The 21,822-nt window shown below is 41.8% G+C and overlaps 1 protein-coding gene across 2 annotated transcripts in view; it reads left to right on the forward strand.

Annotated features, from left to right (window-relative positions):
• The first annotated feature begins 1,427 nt into the window (after positions 1-1,427).
• The window catches only part of cntn3a.1 (contactin 3a, tandem duplicate 1), an 81,043-nt gene continuing 60,648 nt past the window's right edge, over positions 1,428-21,822 (forward strand). The window contains exons 1-2 of one of the 2 annotated variants that reach the window (XM_084014846.1): positions 1,428-2,009; positions 10,113-10,253. In XM_084014846.1, the coding sequence (XP_083870972.1) occupies positions 10,199-10,253 (55 nt within the window). In that variant the 5' untranslated portion in view covers positions 1,428-2,009; positions 10,113-10,198. The remainder of the gene's footprint in view (positions 2,010-10,112; positions 10,254-21,822) is intronic. The other variant, XM_084014845.1, reaches the window with a different exon arrangement.

Below are 21,822 nucleotides of genomic sequence, written 5' to 3' on the forward strand. Positions count from 1 at the left end.
GCAGGTTAAACTGAGGTAAAATCCAGTTAGTTTTTCTTTTTGGGAAAGAAAGCATCACAGTAAAGTGATGAGGACATTTCCCTCCAGTCTTGAGTATTAAAAAGAATCATGAAATATTCAAGTTCAGTGGCAAGTATTTGTGTTTAAGGTGGCTATACGTGTTCCTCAGAGATTCAGCCATTATTAGCTGTGTGAATGGGTGCTACTAAATGTTCATTCAGAAGGTTAATCCAAATACCCCCCCCCCCCTTTCCAAGGCTCAGCGGGGCATTCAGTCATTTCTGCTGTAATTATCACTCTCCCATTGGCTCATAGAGAAGAAGATTCTCTTAAATCCGCACTCAACATTATGAGTGGCTTATGAGCCATAGGCATAGTGCATATAACACGTTCTGACTGTTTAAACTTCATGAACTGGCGGTTTTCTTGAGTAGAAAATGAGAGAAACAAATGCATAATCATACGCCTATATCCACTAAAAAAAGGATCTGTTATTCTTACAGATCTTTGTTTCTAATTTTGTGTGAGTATGCGATACAAAAAATGTTAACGCCTCAAAAAAAATTGCTGTAACTGCGAATCATTTTTTTTTTTGCCACAAAAATAGGTTATTTAAGACGGAATGCATCGAACATCACTTTTTTTAGTGTTACTTTCAAAGCAGCAGGAGGCAACCGACCGAGAAACAAAGAAGATCCTGTAACTAGGAAACTACAACATATAGGCTACCTGACAATATGATACTTGAGTCACTAGAACTTGCAGCAGTTGTAGCCTATATAATGCAGGGATCTCAAAAATGGTACACAAGTAAACTTTCATAGTTTTATGGTTGACATAACTGTTTCGCGCAATGATACACAACATAGGAGGCAACCTTTACTTCGACTTCACCACATTTGCTAATCAGCTAACATATTAAAGGCGCTGGACATTTACAAAGGTGTTAGTCATTTTGTAGGTGTATGCTTGATTAATAATGTCACCAAACTCTATGTGCAAATAAGAAGGGCGATGAAGATGTGGATCAAGTACAGTTTGTAGAGGATTATACAGTCCTGAGAAATAATCTCCCTTATTTGACAACAGAAGTGAAAACACCTGTGTGTGTGTGTGTGTGTGTGTGTGTGTGTGTGTGTGTGTATAGGGAGGGAGCGTGTCTTTGTTCCCTCACATTAATATTAACATATTTTTTCTCACATTGGTGTTGCTACTTTTGGCAAAAAAACATTTCTTCCACCATGAATGAAAATGAAACATGAATAATTCATGTTTTTAATTCCTTAGAAAAAAAAAAAAGAAAAAACACAAGCAACACACATGTGAGATGAGCAGGATCATGTAAAGGCTTGCCTTTGTGTCATGTTGAGCACGGGACAGTGGTGAAGCGTGCTGTGAATCTGCAGCCCCCCTACGGTAGCCCGCTAGGTCCCTACCGTCTACCAGCCTCTGATGCTCCATGTGCCACTACAGTCCTCATCCTGGAGGAGCCGGACCGGACGCGCACACTGAACGCCGCCGTCAACCACACTTTTTTCACCTAAAAATGACTTTAAAAACAGCGGACACTTAAAGAAAAAAAAAAAAAGCCTCGCACCGCGGACCCCCTTTGTTGGAAACCACGACTGCGGCGTTAGTTCGCATGCAGGCTGGCTGGCGGGAGCGAGCTGGACCGCCGGGCAGCCCTGGATGAAAAAGTGCCGCGGACAGTGAGAGAGGAGGACCGCGTCGCTCGCAATTTACCCTGAAAAACACCGAAGGCACTTATAATAGGGCGGGAAGAGTGAACGGCGGCGTTTAGGTGCAGCCTGCCTCTCGAGGAGAGAGGAGAGTTTGGAGCCGTTTTCTGCGAGAGCACAACATCAGCACTTTGAAGAGACGAACTTCAGTGTCGCCATCGACTCGGCGCTGGGAGGCTGAACGGGAGGATAAGATGCGCGGAGTAACATGGATATCCGAGAGGGGACAGATCTCAGAAAAAAACACTGCAGGGAACGGAGCCCACTCAGGTGAATAACTCATGATATTATCTATTTTCTGTGTGTGTGATCATTTTCAATATCTCCTTACAAATCGGTCCGGGTGATCATCAGGCTGCTCTACAGAAACTTCCACCTGGCATCGAATAATAGCAGTAAGAAATAGTGTAAAACATCATCTTTAAGACGTATGAATACCAGCATGCAGTCTGGGTTATGCTATTTCTTTATTTCTCCCATTCTGCACATGTTGTAATATGCCCGTGCCTGCTTGCCTGTTATTGCCTGTGAAATTGCACAAGTCAAGGCACATATACCATTCATGTTACAGCCATTGGCCAATTAGAACCAGAACAGGCTTGAGACACCATTTCCCAAATTCACTTGTGCAAGCTTACACGCAACCCAATTGAGATAATAACATTTTCTGCATCCTGTAATTGCCGTGCCCATCATTTCAAGCGTGCATCTTTTCCTGTAAGAGGGCACAAATCCACCTATTAATTGGTCCTCATTGAAAACCGCTGGTAGAAGTCATTTGTCGCCCAGCGATCAACAGGGGATTGGACTCGGTCCACTCTCATCATCTCTCCCTGTCTGTGAATGGATCCCGCTCCGAACCTGATTGCTGTTCAGGTCGTCTAAAGTCCTTTTAGTGTGGGACTCCGTTGGAAACAACTCCTGTGAAATCAAGTGTCCATATGTTTTGAGAGGGAGCTGCCTTGCACATTACGATGCTGCTATTAAATGAATCAGTGGTGGCTCAGGATGGGGGTCCTTCTGACAATTAGCCCCCCCCCCCCATGTCACAAAACGAGTACAGTTTGTGTCCCACTCCGCTGTGTTTGCAGGGAAGAGTGCTGCGAGCACTTTCTTTTGTTTCGTGTTGACACGATGCCAGCTGGACGTACCCCGGGCAGAACCGTTTCAACCAGAAAGCTGTGGTTTGATTCCCGACACACAAGCAGTATGTTTGGAGTGCAGTTACTCTTCTTACCTTAAGCATCCGAGTGGTTAGAAGAGCGGAGCTACTACACATCTCCTTGGGGAAACGGCTGGACACGTTTATGATGATGTCACTGGCTCAGAAGGAGGGAGGAGGAACGTGAAGTTCATAGTAGCCCACTGAGCAGAGCCCGGTCTGCATAAGAAGTAGAAAAAACAACACATTGGCTGACGGAGGGCGAAGCAGGCAGGATTCTGATTGGCAAAAGTAGGGTCTTTAAGGTAAATCTATTGTGGAACAGCAGCAACTCAAAGCTGAAACCATTCTGCCCACTATTGCCTTAACAACCCCAACAACTAATCAGGATGCGGGTCATTTTTAGGGGTGGGCAATACGGCCCTCAAAGAATATCATGGTATTTCAGGGTATTTAGGCGATAACGATATATTTGACGATATGACAAAATACTGAAAAATAGGTTGTTATTAATTTCAAGAACATACAATTGTAACAAAATAAGTGTTATCCTTTTATTTGTCAGGGTAAACGCAACAGTTTGCTTTGAAATATTCATTGCGCTGCATGACGCATGTGAGCGTACGTCTGCAGCATAATGGTGTGACGTTATTACGTCAACCAATCGGAATATCACAATATGATTTTTTTTATCGTGTAAAAAAATATACCGGTATAAACGATATGATACCCCTAGTCCTTTTCCTTGCACCAAAGTCCTTTTCTACGTAGTTTTTTCCGTTTGTTATTGCATCTCCTCCTCTCATCTTCAGACCATAACAATCTTTTTTATGCTGGAAGAGAAATATCACCTAAATTACAGAAACTGATTCCTTCTCGTCACACAGTATCTATTTGTAACGTACTGTTGTTGAAGTAAAAATGAAGGCACGCAGATGAAATATCACGATGTTGAGACGTGGCGTTGATGTAGGTCACAGCTTGAAGTCTCCAGGGACGGCTCAGAAATCATAACTGTAAGGTGAAAACATGTCAGAAAAAACATTTCACTTGCTATTTGAGAAGGTTTCACGTTTGGAAATTTGGAATTTAATCCTTTATAAAAATAAAGAAAAATGATTAACTTCTTGTCTTATAAATGTCAAAACAATGTACCTACTTGAGATCTTATACTATAGTTATGAATTGGGTTGTATTTTATATCTTTTCCCATAAGGTACCAGATGTCTTTTATGTGATCAGCATTCTTCCACTATAGCTCACTTCAAGCTTTTTGTCTGTAAGAGGATCTTTCATTTCTCACAGTAATAACCCTTTCTTGGCCATAGACTTGAATTACTTCCCCTGATAACTGCTGCGTTCCACCAAAGTGTTTCACCAAAGACTTACATCTGTGTATTTAAGGAACTATGAATTGGCATGCTCTTAAATCCTAATGGGATTCTTAATTAGCATCTTAGTAAAGGCAGGTGCACTGGAATTGTCAACCACTTTCAGTCCGAGCTTCAGTGGTAAGGCAAATACACAATATGTTTTCTGCAGGTGCCTAATTGCAGTGATTCAAATCCAGGCCACTCCAGTCACATTTAGTTTATTTCCAATCAAAGAGAAAGTTGCCGTAATCTATCATATTTTAGGGTATTTCCAATGGGTGCCTTGCTTGTGGTTTAACCAGTTAATTAAAGTGCTCAGAAACTGAATTTTCATGCATGGTTTTATGGCACTGAGTGAATTATCATAATGTGCTCATCCTGTTACAAACTCTCGGAGCATGCGTGCAAGCAGGGAGACTCTTTCTCCGTGCTCGGTTGCTTTTGTCACAGGGGAGATTGGGGATGAGCGCTTCCGTGGAGCGCCCCTGGTGTGGTCTGGAGAAATGAAGAAGCTGGCATGTGTTATGTCATGCCTGCGGCTTGTGTGCTTAGATCAAAACACCATTAGTCTCTTTGTCTTGTGCCACTATTTGAGGTAGAATCTTGGCTGGGGAATATGTTGGCGCTTCCTTGACTCCCGTGGTGTGCCATTTGTGAGGAATAAAAAAAAAAGAAAAAAAATTGGGTTGGCATGCATAAAAGCTTAAGAAACCGTTCAGCTCATTTGTTGTGCACAACCAGGCAGATGGAAGTTAAGGTGGTTTTGCTGATTTTTTTTCGTATCCGCACAACTTTAAAAGTACCACGAGTTCAATAATTACAGCCAGCATGAGTAGAAGTAAGCACCTATTTAAAATACATTTGAAGTAGCAAACAAACTTTAATTACATTTCATTCCAGGTTGAAGCTCAATGTGAGCCACAACAACTGATAGTGTTACGATAAAACTTTAGACATAAGGAATAACAACTTACACAGAGACATACATTATGCATTATGAATTAAAATCATAAAGAAGTAGGAATGAAAATTTAAATAATCCTGATCAGGACTTTTTTGAGAGCTAATTAAAATAGTAAAAACCAAGATATAGCAGACAGTATAAAACCAATAAAAAGAACAAAATGAAAAGTAATAATTAAGACCGTCAATCAGACTACCAAAAGGTGCAGCCAAATAGGAGTGTGTTCAGTTTCATTTTAAAGTACGATGGCGTCGGGGCATGAGTGGGAAGGATGTTCCAGATGACCCGAGGAGTCATCTCTGTCAGACAGATATCGGGGATGCCAGACCACCAAAGGCCCTAAAAACAAGCATTTTAAGATTGTACAGGAGGCTGTTGTGGGTTCAACATATTTGATGCCTAGCAAGCAGCATGTTAGTTTGCTGATGAGACCATCTTAGTTGATGAATTTGGTTCAATGATTGAATATTCAGTGTAAAAATAATGACTAATTATCTGATTAGGACTTGACATGGTTATCCCCGCCGCTCCTCCACACAGCCGCTTGGTAAATCTTTGATTCACGTGTGCGGTGGATCAAAGTGTGCGGGATCGGGAAGAAATTTCACGTTCCCCACTATTACGAGTCTCATCTCGAGCGGCGCCAGAAAACGAATTTGAAATGACTGGAGGCACTCGGGAGCCGTGAGATGAGCCTCGCACGCAGGAAAACACTGATCGAGCTGGTGTCTGCAGATCAAGTGAAGTCACAGCTCAGGTGATTAAAGATGCAGCATTGTATGCCATTTTTCCTGGTCTTGTCTCTTTCCTGCAGCGTGTGAGAGTCTGGTCTCATTCATGATTCAGAGCTCTGGGGTGTGTGTGTGTGTGTGTGTGTGTGTGTGTGTGTGCTCATGCATTTTAGTGCTATAGTTTTATCTTCATCTGGACTCCTCGACCAAAGGGACCTTTAGTACCCCTCTATTAATACATTTTTGAGCCCTGAAAAATTGATGGCAGTGGAGATATTGGGTGTAGTGGAGAGGGTTGAATCACCTGACATCACTGTCAGCTTCTGTGGCTGACTGAACTGCAATCTGTGGTATATCAACTCCAGCTGGTGCTGTCGGCGAAGGAGAGGAAAGGAGGTGTCACATTGACAACGCTGAAATTTGGAGGAGTGCTTTGTCTCCACAAGTCTGAGGCTTCCCTCAAAGAAGATGTATTTCCTCAAAAGTCAAAGAGGGAAGTATAGTATGAAGTTTTATATCCAAGCGTTCTGCTGTTCCGAGTTGAGTTGAGGTTGATGCTGCCCTCACATACAGTGCATGCAACAAGGAACTGAGCCAATCAATAAATGGTTGAGTGTAAATATTAATGGCGAGAAATCACAACGGACATCCCAATTTCCCGAAGTATGAACCTAAAGGTCATATCGCTTGTTTTGTCCGACCAACAGTGCTAATTATATAACATTTACAATTTAATAGCATACATTAAAAAGCATGAATGAGTGAATGGTCGGCATGTTGACTGCATTATGAATACATTTAACGATTCATTTAGCTTAATGTTTAATCAAAAACATGGTTGATTAATCTACAAAGGCAGCTTTGCTGTAGTATTGATGTCTTCATATAAGACTGGAGATCATGTGGGATGTTGGTTGTTATGATAATGTGACATTTGAGCATTTTACACAGTAATTGTTGAGGGAAATTTCCTCCACAGATCACAAAGTCAGAGACGCCATTACTGAGCTGCACCTGACATTTTGCAGATCTCCGCTCATCACCACGGCTTGCTTCTAAATAGAACGTTTTGATCTCGACATCAATCACCGGCGGTCTGGCCTGTTTTCAGTAAACCAATGTCAAAGCTTTTGAATTTGGCAGGCGCCATTAAATTTTTTTTTTCCTCTCCCAGAAACTGGCTGTTTGTGGAAGTACTTGAGCTGAAATGTCAGTTTCGTCGGGAGGAATATGTAAGGCACTTGACATGGATATTGCCCATCAGCAGATGTCAGATCATGGCGCTGGAAGAAAGGCAGTTTGTAAATGTGTCATTTATCGTGTTGAGCTTTAGGTGATTCTTCAGTTACGTCATCTGCGAAAGGTGAGGCTCAATCTCTCGTTCCATTTCAATGCGGATAAGTTTGTGCAAATCGGGACAGGAAATGCTCAGGCCGGGACGTTCCAGCCTTGATCATATTGCGTTTTCCAGCCACTGGCTTAATCCCGAGACATGAAAGAGGGTGGAACTTGAAAGGCAAAGTTTGAACGCCATACCCTATCATTAACTTTCATCTCATACAGCAAACAAATGAGAGAATCAATTTGGGATGAAAGTGAGTCATTGGTCTTGTCACTACCACTTAAGGTCACAAGAGTAATTCATCTGTTCTGAAGAGGAAGTCAAATACTTCCACGGACACTCCCGGACTCCCCTCGCCATCATCTCAGTGTAGCGTTTCTTTGGATCAAAAGGCTGTCTTTTATCCCCCCGCTAAGTCGTTGTTGATGTCTCGTGTCTCAGGGTTTGCTGAGTAATAGAGATCAAGAGATTGCTGTTAGAGGCCAACAGATACCTGCTTTTATGAATGGGACGTCTCAGTGATTCCCACGTCAGGGTCGTGTTCGCTTGTGGTGCCTTCAAGGCAGGATGAATTAATTGGAGATGACCTGAGCGTCAAACATTAACATGAATGGCAAAAATAATTACCATTATGAAGAAAGAAAATGGAAGGCGCTGCAGTGGGACAAGAAGAGTTTGTGTTGGTGATGTGAAAGTAAATTTCTGTTATCCATGATTTAATAATGGATTTTTTAAGTTGCAAACAGAGGACTGCCAACACCATGGACGTCCATTAAAATGAAGCTAGACAGTCAGCCGCATCCTTCGGAGGCTCCATTTGCAAAACGTCCGTCTCATTTTAAAGACGCCTTCAAATGCAGCAAAGAAACATGGCTGCCTTTCCCCGGATTTGGAGGATCCAGCTGATGGATCCTTCACAACCAAAACCTGTCCTAGAAACCTAGATTCATTGAGCACCGGTGCTGTTGGATTTTAATCAACACGACGTCAATGAGCAGATCATCAGGGGGAGATGCGGCATAATACGCTCTCTCATCCGGAAATCTATCATGGGCGGCGGTGCTGGCGGCTGATGATAGCCAATAAAAAGAATAAAATATGATCTATGATTCCATTTTAATCATATAATGTTACTTTTTCTTTCCTTTCTTGCCAACCCCAGCTGGTTGCTACAATGGCAGCAACAAAAGGTGGCTGCGGGAACAGCTGATGATGCAAACAGGAAATTTCCTGGAGACCAGACCATCTCGGTTTGGAGGCCGCTCGGTTTGCTGAGTCTACATAGACCGTGTAGGCCAAAGGAAGCAGCCGCTTAATTGCGACACAATTGGTGTTTTTTTAATGACACAAAATATTACTCAAATGGAACATTTGAAAACATGACTAGTAAAACTGAAAACTAGTATCTTAATCGCATTTCAATCTGCAGCATTTACATTACATCTAAATAAAATGGCATGTTGACATATAAAGTTTTGTTGAATTTCTAGGCTCATCATTTTTTTTGTCTTTTAAAGACATTGTGCAGATTAATTTATTCAGTGCATCTCTCAATTATTCCCTCAAAAGGAGGAGCACTCCAAAAATATCCAGGAGCACGATGAGGGATTTGAAGTTTCGCTGTTTTATTATTAAAAGCCAACATTTACTCATGACATTTGCATCCTAATAGCTGCAAGATAAGTTGGTAACGAAGATGACACTCAACCCACCCTCCGTAATGAGATTTATATGGGGGAAAGTGTTGACTTTTAAATGGTTTCGTACATGCAGAGGGAAGAGAAGTGTAGGCGAACGTGTCAGGGACGCCGGTTGATATATTCACATAAGCATCAGTATGCTCTGTCAAGCCTTTCAGGGGTGCAAAGATAAGAGGCGTGAAGATAACTGGGAAACTATGAAAGTGTAATCTTTCAGTTGTCTCTCCTCTTTTGGCACTCGCCTTGTGATAGACTATACTGTATGTTGTTATCAGTTTTTTCTTCATTAATTTCCAGCATGCTGATGGTGTGTAGTCGGAGGAAACCGTGCCATCAGTCAGTTAAATGTACCAGAGTCAGTTTGAGCAAAGACAATGGCTAATTTCCTCTCTTCATCCTCTCTCACTCCATAACACAGCCTATCATAAGGCCATTTTTCTGCCTGCTTTATCAGGAAGGATCGTAGCTATTACCATGTTGGGGTATTTAGACTAACACATATATTGCTGTTTAGCAGTGACAGGAGGAATGCATCTCATTATCATTTCACAACTTTTTTTGGGGGGGGACTTCAATTGAGTCTAAGGGATAAATTACGCTTTAGTCCTTGAGAAAATCAATTGTGTGAGTCTCCCGGGGGAGTGAAAATGGGTTTGCCCCGCGTACAGTCATCTCTTCATGTCAGAAATACATAATCCCTCCAGCTCAGATGAATTTGAGGAGCCAGGACAGTGCTTTATTACATGCTAGGGAAGTGTCTGACAACCAGCTTGCTTTTTTTTTTTGTCTCAGCAGGTTTGAGAACAAGCAATCCCTTTATGTTTCTATTGCAGACATGATCCCTATTATGCAATGTTAAGCACACTTAAGCAAACGCTTTAAGTGCTTTGCTCGGGCAAATCTCTTTTTGTTTGTGCGTGTGTTTGCAGAAGACGGAGTGGTTTCTTGATTATTCTCACACATATAGATTATACTCAGGCTATCACGGTGTCTGAAACTCAAAAACAAGCTGTATTTGTCAACTATCACCTTGACCTGAAATGTTAAATCTTCTGTGCTTTCATTTTACGGTTCCCTTCTGTTCTTTTCATTTGACAGAAGAACGGTGAAAGTGCTGCAAAGGACAAAGAAAGGAATCGACACACCTGTGATTTGATGTGAGCCGGTATTGACCTGAGACTATTAAAATGGAGTTGCTATGGAAACTTATACTTCTGCTGTCATTGGTGGAGTGTCTGGCAGGTAAGCCCCCCCCAAACGTGCAATTTTCATGTTGTTAGCATAGGGGTTATGAATTGTTATTTATAGTTTTTATTCGTGATGGCGCCTTGGCGTACAGAACAGATGGCACTTAAAAGTAAAATGAAAATCTGAAAGATTTTATGGCAAAGAGCACCCAAAGCTTTCCCTCTCTTTTTACAAATGGTAGGAAAAGTTCACCTTGATGTCAGCTCAAGGCAGCAACATTCCTTCAGTCGTGCATAGCAACTATTTCGTTTTCTTCCTGCAGCAGTGAATCCTGTCGGAAAGAGAATAATAAGCCAGGTTTTTATCTCAAAAAGACATGCCCCTATCTAGCGGTTGTGTGTAGTCATTCATTTTAAAGAGGCCCCACAATTGTTAACCAAATTGAGATTGCATTGGCACCAGCGCCGAAATCTTGTCATTGATCTTGCTTTTTAATGAGAGACCTAATTTTCCTCCCTTACAAAATGTTCAGGGTCAAATGCTACTTCTCTTCAGAATGTCAGTCTGAAGCTGAGCACAAGATGAATAAGGGCTTTGTGGCATGAGTATCTTGAGGAATGAGGATTCTTTCATGTCGCCTTGCTCCAAATCGGGAGCCCCTCCTCACAGCTGGGACCGAAAATAATTAGTGTGTGAGCATGTGTGTGTGTGTGTCTGGTACTGTCACTGTATGTAGTTTTTTGTGCACGCGTGTCTCCTTTCAAAAGCAAAACCGCACGTCGGCACCTAAATTTGTCTACATGGCCATTAGCGTCACTAAATCCACATCAGTGGCTGTCTAATGAGACGTTCCACAGGGAACTGTGGCTCGCTATGGAGGTAGGCTCGGCAACACAAGCCTGGATCACATATTGTATATGTATTTTCATATGCTGACGAGGGTTCCTCCACGGAGGGGCAAACACCACATTCGTGGGTTATTTATTCGAGGCAAATTAGTGCACAGGGCAAATCGTTTCGGGAGAAGTGTTGTGTTGCACAGCCCTTGCCTCACTCTCAAGGCTCACACTCACAGTTGGTAACACAGAGTAAGTCGGCATAAATATTCAGTAAGGGGTTACATTACATATGCTCTGCTCGCAAAGACAAGTGTGGTGCAATATAACGATAGACCTCCAAAGCCTCCGTGTTCTGAGGAAGACTTGATAAGCATTTTAGTATGCAGACACGCAATACGAGGAAGAGGAAACACAGTGTGAGGGAGTCAGATAGGTGCTGCGAGTTAGGTTATTCACCCAGAGTTGGAAGGGTTTTTTATTTATTTATTTTTAAACAGCACGCATCGGCTGTGTGGGAGAGCGATGCGGCCAGGGGGGAACCGTTCCCACAGCGGGTTCATCCGAAGGTAACCAGCTCTCTCCCCGTATTCCCCCAGAGGGCCGAGCGGCCCGAGGAAGGGGCGTGTGCTGCGTGCGTGTTAGCGTGAGTGAGTTAGTGGGTAAGAGAGAACGCGAGGGAGCAGAGGAGAGGCGTTGAGGTACCGCTGGATGCGGTTTGCCCAACACACACACAGCTTACCTTCACACAGAAAGCCACTTCCAGCAACGGATCAACAGATCTCCGTCTGACGGAAGTGGTTTTGTCGAACAGTTGTAACCTGGTTGGAAGAGCACACTCACGAAAGCTGTATAACCAAGGTGACTAATCGTCTGGACTGTAAAGAGGTGGTGGGATCTTTGTTTAATTGACACACTTAAATATTCACAAATAAATAAATATGATATATATCAAAGAGGCGATGTACTAGGGCTGGGAATCGATCCAAATTTCCTGGATCGATCCGATTCCGATTCATAAGGTCACGATCCGATTCGATCCACGATTCGATCCGATTCGATTCGATATCGATCTATTTACAGACATAATGCAAATAAATACTGTCCCATAGACAAAACAGCTCCATGTGTTTGTGATTGTATCTGTGTACGTGTAAGAGGGACACAGAGAGAGAAGAGTCAAGAATCAAGTATTTATTTTAGACAAAAATCCAAGTATTATTTGAAATTTAAGTAACATATCCATGGCAGAATTAAAACAATGACCAGAACTAAACAACAATGACCAAATAAAATATAAATAAATTAAAATTAAGTGGCCCTCTATATTAGAAAACTACAAGAACCCCTGTACCCAGTCTTTCAGGGCGTACCCACCAAACGCGATGAAACTTCATCGCGCGACAAGATTACATATAAAGTCAATGCAAAGACGCGATTAGACGCTTCATCGCGCCGGGCGACGCGATGGTCGCGATAGCGCGGCGCGATGGACGCGATGGACGCGAAAAATGTCGCTTCATCGCTTCATCGCGCCATCGCTTCATCGCGCCATCGCGCCATCGCGCCATCGCTCGAGTTGAAATAATTGAACTTTTGCGGCGAATTCGCGTGAAGACGCGCCGCGACAGCCTATCAGCGTTGAGATCGTCACCGACGTGCTGACGTACGGACGTCCAGCTGGAATGGAGCGCCGATAGTTGGTATCCAGGCGGGAGATCCTGGCACCAACCCTGGTTAGCAGGTCTTCAAACTGGGCAACAGTCAGCCTGAAGTACCGCTGGAACCGGCCGTCGTCCAGGCGCAGCTCCTGCAGGAGACGGTGGAACTCGCCGAGCTCACGCCGCCTCCGTAGGGTAGCATGCACCCAGAACCGACGTCGGCGCCTAGCCTGCAGACGAAGCTGGGAACTTCTCCAGAGTAGATACAGTGCAGCGATGGTGGTTATCTCAGCCATGATCGACGAGAGAATGAAATGGCGGAAGAAATGTTGTTGTTTGGGCGGGCTCGTCGCGCGACGCGATGACGCGATGCCGCGATGAGGCGTTTTTTGGCATATTGGACCGGCGTCAAAACTGGAGCGTCTAGCGCGACGCGATTTCATTTGTCGCGCGATTAAATCGCGTTCATCGCGTTTGGTGGGTACGCCCTGTTTGACAACCAGAGACTTGTGAAATGCCATACAGGTTGAGAGAGAGAGAGAGAGAGAGAGAGGGGGGGGGGGGGGAGAGAGAGAGAGAGAGAGAGAGAGGGTACTTTCTCTTCGCTTGAACTCAAGTTTTGGTGGACGGTCCCCTAGACCCGGACTGGCAGAGCGCAGCCGCTCAGTCCGGCTCCGCGCGTCAACACCGCCGCCGCATGAATGACGGCGCACTTGACCGACGCAGAGGAAACACTTCGCCGCTTCACGGGAGCGGAGTCAGCGGAGCCTTCATTCCAGAAGGTGATTTTAGTGGTGCCGCTTCAGCCATCTCGCTAGCTTCAGCCATCTCGCTAGCTTAAGTTTCGGTTTCGTTTAGCCGGCACTCGCTTTTTATAGTGCGCCTTGCGCGTCAAAGAAAATAGTGCCTTTAGTCACCTGGAAAAGATCGATCCAGACATTTTTGGATCGATATCGTGCTTTTTGAGCGTGAATCGATATCGGATCGCGGATCGATTTTTTGAACACAGCCCTACGATGTACTGCGATTTGGACATTAGGGGGGAAATAGGGAAATAATGCTGTGAAGCTAGCTTGCCCTCCTTCAACACAACCAGTTGCCAAAAACTTAATTTGATGTAAAAATGTTGGTTTAAAGACATTGTACTTACAGCTCAGTGCATTTGCAAAAATCATCCTTAAAGTAATTGGCAGGAGTGCAATCAAACATCTCTAGTTGGCTCTGAAGGGCTTCAATTTAGCAGCACTGGAAGCAGAAATGTAAACAAATCCAGTAAGATTGCTGTGAAGGCTCTAACCAGCAATCAGATGATTTGTGCTTTCAGAACAATTCAGGAATAATAATCCAGGGCTGGTTGAGTGGGTGTCAAGAGTTTTAGAGAAGTAATGGATTTGGCACAAGGTCTTTTAAGTTGATGAAAAATCAATGAAATCTCCTGGACTTGTTGAACACTTTCAAGTGCTATGATTAGTAGATGTCCAGAGTTCAGAATAACTCACATCTGGATGTGTTTTTTGGCCAATCAGAAGCAAGTATTCAACAAAACCGTAATGCAGGACTATTCAGCTCTATTGTTCATGGGGCCACATTTTCAGAAAGCTATGGGATCGACCCCTTTAATAAATTAAAACCTGCTAATTTGTGTTTGTGGGTTCAATTTCTGACATTCACTCTTTTCTTCCAAAAAAGATCCATGCTCCTTATCTGGGGCGCCTGGGTTCTCGGTTAAAATATGAGGGATGCCGAAGAAAATATTGCAATTTAAAACAAATTTCCTGCAACTGTACACCAGCTTCACCCTGGTAGTCTCAGTGCTGCTCCGTCTCATCTGTGCATGTCATACTGTTCGCTTTATGATCCGTGCACTGGATCATAGATGTAGAAAAGCCTCTTCTCACGCCACAACCTTATCAGTTATACATTTGTTTGTCACTGGGTAAGAACATGAAGTATTTATTGTGGCAGAATACTCAAAATACTAATTTGTGGGATTTTTTTTCGTTGGGTTTTAAATTATATTTATTTGTAAACTGACCGGCAGGCCAGTCAAGCAGGTGTTGGGTTAGCAGTGACTACATGTGCATTACAATCAGTATTGCTTTGATTGTTCCTCCTGTACATACGGGTGGTGAAGACATCCGTTCCTAAAGTGAAATAAGTCAATGGAGGACAACATCCTCGGTCTTTGTTCTGAGTAAAATTCAATTTTGAAGTTTTATTGCTAATACAATCCTTCAGCAGTCTCATAAGGTCAAATCAAGTGGGTTTTGGTCATTTAAGTGTAAAATTTGTGTTTTTGTTGTTTTCCTTGCTGAGCTGCAGGGAGGCACAGAGAGAATATTTTCTTTTACTGAAATTAGTAACTTTGCAAGATATGATACCATCTTGGATTGGTCTAATTGCAACTTTGGAACTCCCATATGGGGGATGCATTGTTCCACAGAAAGAGGATTGTGCATTTTTGTCCCCCATCACTTTGAAACCGCATTTGTTTGGGATCTCTTCACAGCCAATATCAACGGGAAGATCCCAACAGGAGGGATTATTTCAGAGACCATACAAGTATTGTTTTGAGATGGACTTAAAAAAAATGTGAACCCATCCTTTTATATGACACAGCCAGCGATCACACTAAATAAATACTCACTAGACTGAGTTTACCATCCCCACTGTTCATTTAAATGAGGCGTTGCTTACAATCTCCTACCACTATACCTTTGCTCCGTTCGTCCCAGAGACGATTGGAGTTTCAAATATCGACTTGCCTCATTGATTCATCAGAACATGGCAGCGCCTTTTAGAAATCCTTAAACACGGATTTCATCGCATCTTTGAAGTTCTGTATATGTGGAAATGTTCCCCAGTGAATCTCCCTCCCATAGCTGGCTGTATCTTTGCTTCACCCGGGAAGGAAACATCATCCAATTTAAATGTGTTTGTGTAGCATGTTTTCATAGATCCATAATAATTATTCTGTACTATGAATATTTTTCACTCGATATCACTATCGATTAAGCAGCGATACATATTTGTGTCGAGACGCACCCATTAGCCTGGAGCACTGCTGTGAGCTGTTGCTGGCATATGTCACTGTCTCCTGATGCTGAACCATTTGTCAATTAATCAATCGACAGAAAAATAATCACAAACTATTTTCCATTAATTATTCAAGTAATTTTTCATGCAAAAATAGCGGAAAATGCTGTGTTCAGCCTCAAATATGGAAATGTATGGCAGTTCTCTGTTTGATAACATTTAACTGAACATCTTTGGGTTTTAGACTCACAAAACAAGGACACTTTTCCCTATTTTGTACCAAACGATGAATTGATTTATCTCGAACATAATGATGAATGAAAATGAAAACAATCATTAGTTGATGACCTAGTACAGGATTAGACACTGCATTTTCCAAAAATGAACCACTAATGGTCACATCGGACATTTTTATAAGTCGCTATGGTTGCAAACATGGTACAATTGGAAACAATGATGAATGTTTCCATTAGTGTAGTGCATACAAGTACGTAAGTGACAAATAACCTTCTAACCAATCCTGATGAGGAAACAATATTACTACGATTACATGATAAATGACATTCTCAGAAGCAATGCATTTCTGGGTTTATGTAGACATTCGACAAAGAGAACAACAACAACAAGAAATGGCTTTAATGTGCCGTCCCCACATATGGAGTTGGACCTAATCAATTCTGTTGTTTCCCCAGTGAACGTGGCAGTGGATACCCTGGATACAAGTGGTGTTATTGAATTTCAGATGCTCTAGCTTTGAAATGCTTGAGAATGAGGCGACACGGTGGGATTCTGGATGTGAGATGTTTTGGCCACATTCCTCTCCTTACTGACTTCGCAGCTGAAAATGTAATTAAGTTAATTAAGAAAAGTGCACCCCGGCTGATAGTTATAGTCATGAAGAATAGCCTGGAACATTTTGTATTAGGTTTTTTCTTTTTTTTATGTGTTTCTAATATATCTTTTTACGACTTGGTATTACAAGAATGTGTCCATCTCTATTTGTTATTTTTTCCATTTGAACTATTTTACATTTTTCAGTAATGGTTTTATGTTAACAGTTTGATGTTGCCTGTTTCAAGGACATAGATAAACAAGTTTCACAGATATTGCAAATATTTAAAGGAGATGAGATTGAATCTATGCTTTTGCTCACAAAACCCCCCCAAATGTTCCCTCTGCTCTGGAGTAACATTCGCTGCCCCTGAATGAGAGACCTTAAAGGTGTACCTTATCGGCCTAGACAGAGGGGGAAGATGCTTTAAAAAGCAAGATTGGCTCTTTTTATTTGATGCATAAAACCCTGAGCTGAAACGAATGGATTTGGGACCTCACAAACGACCGATACCTCCCCCACAGCCGACTCCCCATGTGCCTGTTTATTCATGCTGAGGTAAGCTGGAGGAATTCATTTGCTGTCAGCTAGTATTGAATTTGAGATTAGTTTTTATTTCAGCCTCCTAAACAGCTCCCTCTGCCTTGCACTTGTGCTTGGATGCTGAGTCTTGTGTTGTCTGAAGAGCCTTCGAAATCGGCTGCATCCGGCAGCAGATGACATATACGAGCGAAGGCTGCCTATTTCTTTTTTTTTTTTAAAGACCCCTTCGTAATGACCTCCATCTCGGTCCTGCAGCTTTGTGCAGTCAACTTCCTGTTAGGATTCTGGATCAAATTTCATCACTTTGCTTTCTGTGCTCTGGGGTGCTCCGCATGGGACCAACCATCAAATTATGATTCTGGTTCATGCTTTCTCGACTCCTGGATCATAAAAAAGGGATAACACCGTATCAACCGTAGTGTGTGTTGATTTCAAATTCCAAACGTTTACCAGATTAATTTCCTGCATGGATCCATGATCTGGTTAAGCCAACGGGTTTACCACAAAAAGTAAATCCTTCTGAAAAAAAAAAAGAAAAATCCCTGGTGTAGGGTGTCGCGCGTCTATGTTTGAATACCAGAAAACAAGCCTAGAAATTATTCTGCCTTTTCCCCCCACATCTCATGTTCATTCCTGTGAAAGCAACGAAAGAGTTTCAGAGAGTTTGCATCAGTTTGAACCGAGCCCCCAGGCACAGCCCCCGGAGCTCAATCCCTTCTCATTATTCTGACACTTACTCACCATTATAATAGGCTAACAGTTGCCATGGTGCTACCAACGATCGGGTCAGTTAAGAACTGCCAGAAACCGGAGTATACGGGCTACAACCAAATATCTCTGTTGATTACTTTCGTATCACGGTAATTGAATATTGAATTAGGTTCGTAGTCGATTCAGGGATTGACTGTGAAATACACACCAAGGTTATGCAAAAAGGCTGTGACAGACACGGTGGGGTGCAATTAGGGTGTTTGCTTGTGGGTGCAACAGGGGTAATGCAAGCTGTTCTGTTGAGTGCTTGTTGGTGTTTAAGCGACAACAGCAGGGAACGATCGATAAGTGCGAAGTTCAACAAATTAAATTAAACAATTAAACAAATTAAAAAGAAATTCAACTCATTAGGAAAATGAGTTGAGGGTGAGCCAGAGCAGTACATTTCTGTTTTGATTTCCATGCATTCATTGAGTTGGTGGTAGGCATGGAATGATGTAAAAATGCAAAGTCACGATTATAATCATCTACATACGCTTAAAACTCTTAAAATGTAATTTAAATATATTGGTGTCACTTTACATTTTCTAAAGAAACAACTATTTGTATCGCATAACAGAGAAGAGCACATCTTTATTTAGTGATTATCCTTTTTAGTGAAGATGATCATGAATCATAATGCCTCTCTGGATAAATAAAGGATAGAAATAGCCGTCTAGCATACATGAAAACTGAATAATTAAAGGGAAAAAGTATAGACTGATACAAAAATAATCCCTCATATTGATAATTTTGACCCTGTGGTAGTGTGAGTGTCTCTGCACAGACTCTGCCCGCTGCCTGTATTAATTTTTTTCTCATTATTTCGTTTTTTGTGTTTTCAAACAGCAACTGACAATATGACATATACCTTAAAGTGATGGTTCGGAGTGAAATGCACCCTAGGTAATTTCCACCATGACATCCAGCCAAATACCCCCTCAGAAGCATTTTTAGTGATGGTCAGCGTTGGTCAAGATAGGGCTATCAGCCGAATGGTGCGAGTACATCTTGATTATCTCGTAAATTACCCCACTAATAATGCATGGAATGTTACCAAACTTCTGCAGTAGTCCACATAGGGTCGAAAAATGAGGCATTTGAAAGTTTGTAAGTACATCAGGAGTTTATTTAAAAGAACACTTGCCTGATAGCTTCTATCCTCGGCTAACGCTAACTAACGCTACCGCAGCGTAGACGCTACTTTACACTTGTCAACACTTGTTGACCTGATAATACAAGCATTTATAAAAATGTGTTGACCTGATAATACAAGTATTTATAAAAATTCTGCGAAACTTTTTCATACTCTCGCCTGAAACTCGCGTCACGGCATCGGCTGGGTAAACACGGAAGTGGCGTCTACGCTGCGGTAGCATAGCAGCAGAGGATAGAAGCTATCACGCAAGTGTTCTTTAAATAAACTCCTGGTGTACTTACAAACTTTCAAATGCCTCGTTTTGTGAGTACAGACCCTATGTGTACTACTGCAGAAGTTTGGTAACATTCCATGCATTATTAGTGGGGTAATTTACGAGATATACCCTCTGTACCATTAGCGCTAGTACTAAGCCATTCGGCTTATAGCGGCTATCTTGACCAATGCTGAACATCGCTAAAAATGTTTCTGAGGGGGTATTTGGCTGGATGTCATGATGGAAATTACCTCGGGTGCATTTCACTCCGAACCATCACTTTAATAATAATGTCATGATTTGTTTTTAAATTCTGACTTTTGAAGTGCTGCGACTCAAAGTGCCGATCGACAACCGAAGAGTTGGATTGTGTTTCGGGGCTGCCGGCTGAATTGAAGCACGTTTCAAAAATGACAACGAAAGGCAATGTTTCTGACTTGATACGTGGAATCATTTACCAATTTAATAAGGCGCAGTGATTAATCTCATGTTCGCTGCAGGCTTGCTCATCCTTTGTGTCCTCAGTTTGTGTACAACAAGTGCGATGATTTGTGTTTGGAAGAGGTGTCTTCTTGTAATCAATCATCTCTCAAAGCTGCTTCGAGAGGCATGCTTCATCTAACAAAGATTATAATTAGGCGGCCTTTGATTCTGTGTAACTTTCAGAGAGCGTTATCCTTGTGCAGAGGAACAATCAGCATACAAGGTCCCTTGTCAAACGTCCCCACCCTCTCACAGAGTTATTTTGAGTCTGGAGGATAAACCTGTGCTCCCATGGCGCCGGAGACTTGAAAAGGATACCTGCCTCTCATACAAATGAGCTCCCCTACCTACAGAACCTTCTGTGTCATTACAGTAATGCAAATGTATTCTGACAAATCCAAATGAATTATTTTCCATCTCGGAAAGAAATGTTTCTTTCAATGAAGAGTTGACTGCCCCATGGGTCACTGTTACTGTGGGCTTTCCCTGCGCTACATGCATTCACTGCTGTCCCTTTGGAATTAACACATATCACACTAGATGCCTTTGTTGTTTGTGTTTTCTGGTTGTTTTTTTTTTGTCCTTAAAAAGACAGTTAATCAACTATGATATAATATCACTCAGGGAATTTAAAGTTATTGCACTACTTTATTTGTGAGCTGTGTTGTGTATATATTGCCTAGTATTTCTTCCTTGCACCTCATGATGAATAATTATATATAATAATAGCCATTATACACAGTGCATAAATCCAGAAATACTGTAAAAGTGTCATTCAGAGATATTTGCATGCCGCACTGGTAATTCGTTGTATGCAAAACGGTAACGCTTTCTATGAAGCTCATGTTTGGAATGCATTTTAAACATACTTATAATGCATATAGCTTATAATCTGCATATAGAGCTGCATAATTGCAATTATAAGCTCTCAAATATTAATGCTTAGAACAATAATAATTACACATTTTAGGGCATTTAATAATGACTTAATTTGTGGTAAATTATTACATTAAGTTAAGCAAACAATGACCACTTATAGTGACTTATAATCACATTATAATACATTATACAAGTGATTCTAAAAATATGTCATTGCGTGACAAACAAATAACATTGTATATTATGTGTTAGGATTATATTTATAAAGCATTAGGCATATTTATGAGTACTTACAACTATGGCTATTCAGAGCTATAAGCAGCTTATATAGTAGAGCTACCCGGTATTTCCTTTGAGGAAAACGGTGCCAAATTTCGGTGCTTTACGGTAATTTTGCCTTAGAAGCCGTGAAAACGACGTGTACATTCGCCTGCAAGCAACATCATTGCAAAATTCGATCCACAGCATGGCCAGCGTTTCCCCTATATAATATTGATATGCTGCTGCTAAGCTAAAATTTCGCACAAGCATTAACATGCTCTGCACTTGTGTTTCACTGAGTGTGGTGGAGATTCTCCACATACAAACAGATCAGGGGAGAGACGGGGGAAGTCGAGGTTATGTCAGTACCGTTAACAAGCAGGCTAGGTAGTGAACAACATACTCACATGGTGTTTTTAGCTGTAATTAGATTACTACAGCTCATTTAAAAATTTAATTTAAAAATACATTTTATAGAAACATAGTTGGTCTAATAATTAGGCTGTGATCTCGAAGTCAAGGTTTTCACCAACTCAATGCATTATAGACATGGCTGTCAAAGGAAGTGTTACCAAAACATGCATTATACAGAATAATGGGTCATTTGGATGAAATTTAGTGTAATAGCTATTTATTTTTTGTTCTGAGGAAGTAGAATATCAACAATTCTGAATGACCTCAGGAATTTGGTTTCTTATTTAAGGAAAGAAAACAACCCTTTTCAAGTATTTTCCTCTAATTTAAATGTAAATGTAAATTTGCTTTCTCACGAAGGATGTGCAGATCACGGCTTAAATGACGGGGGGGGGGGGGGGGGGGGGATTTAAAATAAAACATATTACTCACAGTATTTGTTTAGACATTTTATTTTAAATTTCTTATTCGATGACATCCCCTAGGAAGGCAGTGATACGTTTGAAGGGTTAA

This window comes from Eutrigla gurnardus (genome assembly GCF_963514095.1).
Source record: "Eutrigla gurnardus genome assembly, chromosome: 8".
Classification (NCBI taxonomy): Eukaryota; Metazoa; Chordata; class Actinopteri; order Perciformes; family Triglidae; genus Eutrigla; species Eutrigla gurnardus.